This window comes from Plasmodium falciparum (assembly GCF_000002765.6).
Source record: "Plasmodium falciparum 3D7 genome assembly, chromosome: 3".
Taxonomy (NCBI): Eukaryota; Apicomplexa; class Aconoidasida; order Haemosporida; family Plasmodiidae; genus Plasmodium; species Plasmodium falciparum.
The window spans coordinates 685,001-695,235 of record NC_000521.4 but is presented as its reverse complement, the minus strand read 5'-3'; the positions used below and the strand labels follow the sequence as shown (position 1 = coordinate 695,235).

Sequence of the window (10,235 nt, the reverse complement as noted above, 5' to 3'; positions counted from 1 at the left end):
TAAAATAATATAATCAAATAAGTAACAAATAAAAAAAAAAAAAATACAATCAAACAAGAAAACAACGAAATATATGAATATATAAATATATGAATATATAAATATATAAATATATAAGTATACATATAACATATTGTAACATTACTTCAGTGTGTCTATTAATTTCTTCACCTTTGATTTTTATTATTTATTTTTTTAAATCTTTTTGTATTTTTCTTGTTCATGTTTTTCTTCAAAAATTTTATGTATGTGTATATATAAATATATATATATATATTATATAATTGTGTAAATATACATATACATATACATATATATTTATATATATATTATTATTTTATTTTTTGAAAAGTTCACACATCCAACTCGAGTTGTGTTTAGATGGATAAGTTGGTATCCAAAAGAGTTAAGAGTAATGTTATGAATATCGACCAAAATAATAATATTGAAAAAAAAATAGCGAATAAAAGAAAAGGAAACATGAACAAGAAAAAAAATATACTACTAAATCAACCGAAGAACGATGAAGTAATTATGAAAAAGAATATGAAAAAGGTGAAAAATGAAAAAATATGTAAAAATGGAAAAGACAATATAGAAGAAACCTCAACACATTTGATAAATAGAAGAAGAAAAGATAATCATATAAAGGAAGCTATATACAAAGATTTAGAAAAAGAAAAGAAATTTGCATCTTCCACCAAGGGTACATCGATAAAATCTAGTGGTTTGTTAGATTTAAATAAAGAAGAGCATGTTGAAAAGGGCATGGTTGATAATAAAAGTGTAATAACAAGAACGTCTTCTAATTATTCCATATTGAATTATTTTAAAAATAGTAAGGACACCAATAAAAGTGGCATGACGAACAATAATAATAATAATAATAATATTAATAATATTAATAATAATAATAATATTGTGAAGACAAGTAGTGGTTCCAATAAGACACGTAATATTTCTAATAATAGAAATAATATTCATAATAAGCCTAATGGCTATAATTTAAAAAGAGATAATATAAAAATTACTAATTATATGAAACAAAGCGATAGACACATTGAAAAGAATAATGAGGTTCATTTAGATAAGCATGGATATAAGGATGATAATTATAAGAAGACGTTTAATCATAATAACTATTTAAGTATGAAAAATAATATAGAAAACAATTTGATGAATTATAAAAAATGTAAATTAGATCGAATTCATGCAGAAAACAATAGTAGCATAGATTCATTTCAATCAAAGGATGATAAAAATGTAATTATTGAAAATAAGGATACATATAAAAACAAAGAATATATGATAAATAAAGACGTTGTTAATTTAACTGAGCATAAAAATGATTCATATGATATGGTATGCAATCGTTTAGGTACAAGTTGTAATGTATTGAATACTATATCCTTATCACAAAAAAATAATGACAATATTAATTTGAATGCATGCAATAATTCTTTAGTAATAAAAGGTGAAGAAAGGAAAAGTAGATGTACAGGTCAGAATCGTGCATCTTCAGTTGGTTTGTTAAAAAGAAATTCTATATATAATTATAAAGAAAATTTGAGGGATGATCTTATAAATAATTGTGTTGAAATGGAAAATATGGATACAACTAAGAATATTAATAATATGAAAAACTTGGATTGTGTGAGTAACATAAATTATGTAAATAATATTAATAATAATGTGAATATCAATAAAGGGCTTATAAACAGTAGCCAAGAAATAAATAATAGTTGTAAAAATATTGAATATGAATTAAATGATCTAAATAAGGAAGAAGAGAATAATAATTTTTTATATAATTTTAAAGAACGAAATACAGAATATTTACATTCTATTAATATACCATATACTTCAAATAGTAATAATAACATAAATAAAAATCATCTAATGACATCACTTCCAACTGAATATAGAAATAAAAGTAGTAAAAGTAGTGATGAATTATTTTCTAGAAATTTATTAGATTTTGAGAATTTTTGTTCCTACAAATTTAAAAGGAATATAAATAATAATTTGGTAAATAATATATGTAACATGTATGAAGAAGTAAATGATTTGGATGTGTATCCTGAACAAATGAAAAGAGGTGAGGGGAGTGTATCATATGGTGATAATAATATGTGTAATAATAGAAATGGGTATGAAAATAATATATATAATACAATAAAAAGAAATAGTTACTTTTTTCATCCTTATAAAGATGATCATTTTGAAGGAGAGAAATTATTTAAGAAACCTCGAATATGTGTTTACAATGTGATTAATAATGGGAACAAGTATGATAATAATAACCTAAGTGTAAGTCATTATGATGATGTAGAAAAGAGAAGACGAGTAAATTTAGGAAGCAGTGGTAATATGGATTTGCATTATCATCATTCAGATTTATTAATAAATAAGAGAGAAAAGGTTATCATAAATGAGGATGTGAATAATAAGGAAATCATGAAAGGATATATAAAAAATTTTTGGTATTTGAGTAAAAAAATTTTTTTTGGAAAATATAAAAACTGCGCAGTAAGTTTAGAGAATGAGGAAGTTGAAAGATTAAAGGAGATTATTTCTTTTGATGAGAAAAAGGGGAAATACACTTTGGAGGATTTATTTGGTTGGGAAGAGAGAAAGAATTTTGAAAGGAAGAAAGAGGAAAAAAAGGACACACATGGAGGTAATAAAATGGGAAATTATGGAGATAAAAATTGGGAGGATAATTATTGCAAGAGTGAATATTATAATAATAATAATAATAATAATGATGATGATGATGCTTATGATGATAATGATGATGATAGTACCCTTTTGGATGAAGGTATGAAAGATATTTGTGATGATGAGACCATATCTGAAAAGGATTATGTGACGGATAAGAAATTAAAAAATTTTCGATTGGATTTAATTGATGGTTTTTTATATGACAAGCAATCCTTATATGAAAGAGAGATGATAGAGAATGAGAAAATATTTTCGATGATATCTTTTAATCATAAGAATTATGATATACATATTGAAAAATTATTAAATTTATTTCCCCGTGATTTTATGAAAAAATATAAAATAGTAAAAAAATTAGGGGAAGGTGTATATGGAAAAGTATTTAAGGCTGAATCGTTAGATGATTGTTATTTACATTTTGCTGTTAAGGTATTAAGATATTTTTGGCCCAATTTTAAATATAAATTTGGTTCTGAAGAATTTGCAGTGAACGAATATAATATAATGAGAATATTATTTCATCCGAATGTTGTCTGTTTAATAGATAGTTTTCGTGTACATACATATCGAAAAGGAAAGACAAAAAACCATCGTAATAATAAAGGAATGATAAATGATGAAGATTCTGCAGCTGAATATGATTTTAGTTTTCAGAGACATCGAAAACCTGAGAGGAATCAATATTCCCCTTCTCTTGAAACTGTTCAAAGAAATAATAGATATAGTAATTTTGTAGCCAAAAATTGTATAACAATAGAAGATTTGGAAAAGGATTTGGTTATGCATAGTATAGATAAGCCAGAAAATGTGGAACAAAATTTTAGTTCCTACAGGGATGGTCACGTTTATAATAATGATATAACTATGGGAGGAATGTATAAGAAGGGTGTTAAAAAAGGAGAACATGATAGCAAAAAGGTTTTGTTGTATATGGGGGGTACTAATAATGTGATGGATAAGTGTAATATAAGAAAAGATTCCGATGATGTGTATTGTAACTACGATTATTTTAAGGGTAACGCGGCCGTAACAAATGATAATAACAAAAATGATGATGATAATAACAAAAATGATAATGATAATAACAAAGGTGGTGGTGATAATAACAAAAATGGTGATGGTGGTGATGATGGTGGTGATGATGGTGGTGATGATGGTGGTGATGATGGTGATGATGATGATGATGATGGTGATGATGATATTAACAATGGTTATGTTGGTAACAATTTTGTTAATAAGCAAGTTCGTGGTGTAGGTAAAATATCACGAGGAGTTCATAATTACGCATACAAGAGTTCATGCAGAAAAAAAATGAGAAAAGGTCATGTGAGAATAAAAGAGAATACTAGAACTATTGATAAATTAAAATATAGGAAACATTCGAAAAAATTAAAAAAGATTGAAAATAAGAATAATGATTATATAGAGAATTGGGATTTGTTTTTAGTAATAGAAAAGTGTGATTGTAGTTTGAATGATATATTAAATAAAGTAAAGAAAAAGCATTCTTTATTTATACAGCACATAAAGCAATGTACAGCTCAGTATTTACCAAATGAAAGGATTGATATGACATATGACCATATACGTAATTATGTAAAATATGTTTATTTACCATTAAAAAAAATAGAAAATCGAAGCTTTTATCCTGAAATGCCATCTTTAACAGAAATCCAAACAAAAGTTGTGATATATCAAATGTTACAAGGTATTAATCATTTTCATAAGAAATTTATAATACATCGAGATATTAAACCGGCTAATACACTTATAAAAAATATACAATACTTGTCAGATGGATTGAATGATCCCAAAGAATGGATAGTCAAAATAGCTGATTTCGGATTAGGTGTATATGATCATTTCTTAAAAGCAGAAACAAAGGATTCAAATATTATAACTTTACAATATAGACCACCAGAAATTTTATGTAATAGTACTTTATATAATTATTCAGTGGATATATGGTCAGTGGGTATAACCATGTGTGAATGTTTATTAGGTTTCGTTCCTGTCACATCGAAATTTGAATCATCTGTTTTATTTAAGATATTAGTATTTAGAGGTATCCCTAATGAAAATTTCGATGACCTTTTAAAAAAAGAATTTATTGGAGAATTGCCTAAATTTAAAATTGACCGATTGAAAATGTTACAAATTATATTTACGGATATATATGGAAGAAGAATATTGAGTGATGAGGGTTTGGATTTAATAGATCAGTTCTTAAGTTACGATTACAAAAATAGGATAACAGCTAATGAAGCTTTAAAGCATAAATGGTTTGAAGATGTACACCTACATTTGAATGAAGATTTGTTGAGATATTACAAAGATAACGGAACATATTACTTTTAGTTTGATGATCAAAGGGTTGGGATATATAATATGTAATGTGGGTATAAGTTATTATGTAAATACCTTATACAGTATTATATATATATATATATATGTATGTATGTATGTATGTGTGTGTGTGTTTGTGTGTTTGTGCGCTGTCTATCATACAAACTGGCATCCTTATTTTTTATGTGAAAAAAAAAAAAAAAAAAAAAAAAAAAAAAAAAATTAATATGATATATATCATAATATATACACAATTAATATTAAATATATTGTTTTAATTTTAATTTTTTTTTTTTTTTTAAATATATTTTTAAATATTATCAAAAAAAACAAATGTTTCAAAAAAAAAAAAAATAAAATAAAATAAAATAAGAAATATACACATATATGTGTATGTATGTTATGTATATTTCGTATATTTATAAACTTATAAATTTTTTTACAAATTAACTACAAATCTGAAAATATATATAAATAAAAAATATATATAAATAAAAAATATATATAAATAAAAAATATATATAAATAAAAAATATATATAAATAAAAAGAATATATAATGTATATATAAATATATGTATGTGTTTTTTTTGTTTTATTTTTCGTTATGTAATTAATGTTTGGGGGTAGTCATATAGTGGTCATCCATGATGATCCTTTTTTTTCGGGGGCACTTCAACATTACTAGAAGAATGTGATACAAATAAACAGAAACAGTACAAAGTTGAAATCAAAAACTGAGGTACCATTTTTTTTTTCATGAAGTAGATCATTGAAATCGTAAGAAGGTAATTCTTCGTCTTGTTTGTCATATGGTGCATCATTAATTTTTTTTTTTGTTCTTTTTACTTTTTCATTATTATTATGTATAGAGTAATTAGAATTGATGTCTATATCTTTATTCTGATTATTATTATTATTATCATTGTGATTATTACCATTTTTATTACTGTTATTATTACTGTTATTATTACTGTCTTTATCATTGCTTTTATTATTGCTTTTATTATTGCCTTTATGATTTCCTTTATTATTCTTTTGATAATCATTGTGAGAAATGTTTGTACGGGGTCTTATTAAAATTCCTGGGGTATGAATAAAATCGTGTGACACTTGTTCGTTTGTAATTAGATAACTTAGCTCTATATTTTTTTGTGTATTTATGTAACTAGAAGAAGATGAACACATGCATTTTAATAATATATAATTGATTTTGTTTTCTTGTAAAAAGAGATGAAAGTTTTTAAAAAGAACAAATCGAAATTCACTTATGATTTGATTATATGGTTGTATTTTTCTAGGTGGTGATTGATCATATAGGAAAGGTAAAATATGATTATTTGTTTTAAATAAATTATTAATCGCCATATTTTTATGACTATGATCAACTAACGATATTGTACATAAACTTTTTTTTATTTCTTCTTTAGTTTGACAAATAAATCCTAAATAGGTTGTTTCTGAAAAATCGTTAAGAATAAATTTTATTTTTTCTTGATTATATTTATAATATTTATATGATAAATCAAAAATGTCAGAAGAATTTATTCCTATGACTTTTTTCATTATATATTCATTTTTTTGTAATCTTAAATATGCCCATCTTTTTTCTTCATTATTTTGTTTATTTAAAAATTCGATTTTTATTGTACGTGTGCTTGGGATACCATACGGAATTATTATCGTGATTACTTTTTCATGTTCTCCAAAGGAATTATTACTATTACTATTATTACTAATATTATTATTATTACTAGTATTATTATTATTATTATTATTATTATTATTGTTGTTGTTATTTTTTATATTATTCAAATTAATACTTGTATTATTTTCTTTACCATCTATATATATCAAACCATGAGCATTAGATCTACTTAAAACATCATACAAAGAAACATAAGTTCCATTATACATAACAAAACCATCATATAATTCTTCAGAAACCTGCCAAACATCATCATCATATGTGATATTGATTTTACTTTGTGTATGAAGAAAGAAATCACATGAATCTAATAATATGTTACAATTATATTCTTTATAATATGTATCCCCTCTAAAAGAAATGTATAACTTTTCATTATTCTTACTTTCAAATGTACAAGTGCTTTTTTTAAAATTTTTATATATTAATATATATTTATAAAAATAAAAAGTATATACTTTTATATCTTCTTTTTCGTTAGTATATTCTTCCAAGTAATAAAGGCTACTCCTCTCTTCATTATTATCCACATTCTCTTCCCATATAAAACATGTACTGTAATTCAACTGAAAAGACAACGGAATAATAAGAGAAAAATTAATTTCATCATAATTAGTTGTACTAACATTCATGTTATTTATATCCATGTCACATGTATTATTCATAAAGGTCTTCGTAACATAGAGACTTCCCCCAACCCCAAATTCGCACCCGACGCCTTTTTCAGTAAGTTTCTAAGGAGTAATAAAAAAATAAAATAAAATAATATAATATATATATATATATATATATATATATATGTGCGATATTATATATACATATATGTATACATATTTTTATATATATATTACGTATTATATATTATGTAACACATTTGGTGTCCCTCATACAAACATATGCACATTTTATTATTCATATATACATTACATACATTATGCACATTTTATTATTCATATATACATTACATACATTATGCACATTTTATTATTCACGTATATTTTCTTGTAAATGAACTCATTTCTTACCTCATATATTAGAAAAAAATGATTCCTTGATCCAAGCTGATTCTTTTTTAAAGTCACTATTAATCTCTCTTGCCTATAGTATGATGCTACATTCGAACATGGAACAGACGATATTTCTTTCGTAATTTCATCATTTATATTTAAAGAATTAAATGACCAAGCAAGGTAACATTTTTGATCTTTCTGAAAAACAATCATTTGAAAATATTTATTACGTACAATATGTTTATAAATGAAATTATTTTCTTCTTCTCCTAAGTTTGGTAATGGTGCTCCACCTTGTTGCCCTTGTTTCCCCTGTGGTTGTTTATTATGATGATCATTATAATATTTGTTGTGCTCACTAGACGGATATGTATACCTTTTGTAGTTATATTCTTGAGTCTCACGTATTTTATTCATGATGTCACATATGTATTCATCTTGTTTCTTAACACATTTAAGTTCATAAAAATTGGTTTCATTCAAATCATTATACAAATTAAAATAAACTTCCGTTTCTTTAAAAGTTACTTGCATTTTATAATGTCCAAGGGGGATTTTTTTTTTTAAAAAAAATTCTATCGTATGATCATCTTTCATGGTTAAACCATAATCAAAAGAAAAAGTACATAAAATATTTTCATTTCTATTCATACCACATACACATAAAGATTTTTTATTTTTATAAAAATATGTTATATAAGAAATCATATTTGCTTTATATAATATTTCATAATTAATACTTATCTTTTCACTCATCACAGATTCTTCCATATAATTATTAAATACAGTTATTCTTATTTTTTCATCAAAACTATATATTAATATTAATTTAGATAATATATAATCAACCGTTAATATATATAAATTTATTTTCTTACGTGTTATTAATACTTCCATGGGTATACCCCATACCATATCATCCATGTGGAACTTCCTTAATAATAAACCATTATGATCATCTTCTCCTACAAAAAAACAATAATATAAAATGTCATCATTCTCAATTTCTAGAAATCCACTATACTCACAATCATAAGACACTTCCCCAAATAATTCTCCTTCTTTTATCATAACAGGATCAAATTTGGTAAGCTTCTCTTCTCCACCTAATGATTTATTCATTAGAAGGAGGATAAAATAAAACACCACGTGCCATCCCCTATTCATCCCTCAAAAAAAAAAAATAAAATAAAAAATAAAAAATAAAAAAAAATAAAAAATAAAAAATAAAAAATAAAAAAAAAAAATAAAAAATAAAAAAAAAAAATAAAAAATAAAAAAAAAAAATAAAAAAAAAATAAAAAATAAAAAAAAAAAAGTAGCTCCAATATTATTATATACACATATATATATCTACATATATATATCTACATATATATATCTACATATATATATCTACATATATATATCTACATATATATATCTACATATATATATCTACATATATACATATGTATAATATTTAAATGGGCAATATAATTTTTTTTTTCTTTTTTTTCTCCTCTTGTACAAAAAACCCAAATTCGTGTCTTATCATATTCACAAAGGCACAAAAACAATGTAACGGATTTTTTCTCATTTTATTTTGGTCTGCATGGGGGCAAAATAAAATAAAATAATAAGAGTATTTTTTAATATGTTAACTTGTGTTTTCATACCAATGTACAAATGTGTATATAAATCTTACAAAAAATTATATCCTACATATATACATATATATTTTAATGCTTTATAAAATATATAAGACGCTAACCATTTTGATGCACATATTTAAACTTATAAACAATTTAACCAAATTATAATTTTACAAAAATCAGATTTACATAACGTGATAATATATATATATATATATATTGTTTATGTTAATATTTTTTAATTAGTACATCTCAATTTATTACTTTTATTTATATATTCAAAAATATTTTCATTTCACTCAGAGTTTCATATACCTTTTTTTTTTTTTTTTTTTTTTTTTTTTTTTCATACACCCCAATGTTACATTGGTTTTTGTAATTGGTTCTACTGTGTATATATACACAAATATAAATTCATATTTTTTCTCCATCTTATGAGACATGCACTTTTTATTTAATATATATATATATGTATATATTTATATATTTATTTATTTATTTATTTATATTTATTTTTATTTATTTTATTATTTATTTTATTATTATTTTTTTTTTTCATTTTCGTATGAACAATTCAGGTGACTTTTTTAAAAAACGCAACATCAAAAATGTCAGAAAAAAATATATATTATATATATATATGTATATAATATTTTCATTAAAAAAAAACAGGACCAGATTTACAATGATATGAAAGGCTTGTGTTCCCTTATTATTATAAAGTTGAATGATTATTATATATATATATATATATGATGACACATATTTCGTGATATATAGCTTTATAGAGGTATACATTTCCTTCGGAATAACT

The 10,235-nt window shown here is 23.2% G+C and overlaps 2 protein-coding genes across 2 annotated transcripts; one reads left to right on the top strand and one right to left on the bottom strand.

The window, feature by feature from the left end:
• Positions 1–420: 420 nt before the first annotated feature.
• PF3D7_0317200 (cdc2-related protein kinase 4) lies at positions 421–5,082 on the top strand (the record flags this gene model as incomplete). Its single annotated transcript, XM_001351206.1, has 1 exon — positions 421–5,082. One exon carries the CDS (start codon positions 421–423, stop codon positions 5,080–5,082), a length of 4,662 nt encoding a protein of 1,553 aa, XP_001351242.1.
• A 671-nt stretch (positions 5,083–5,753) lies between these two features.
• On the bottom strand, positions 5,754–8,954 carry PF3D7_0317100 (6-cysteine protein; the record flags this gene model as incomplete). The annotated part of the gene is made up of 2 exons (XM_002808582.1): positions 5,754–7,511; positions 7,803–8,954. The coding sequence occupies 2 exons, from the start codon at positions 8,952–8,954 to the stop codon at positions 5,754–5,756; spliced, it is 2,910 nt and encodes a 969-aa protein (XP_002808628.1).
• Positions 8,955–10,235: the final 1,281 nt, after the last annotated feature.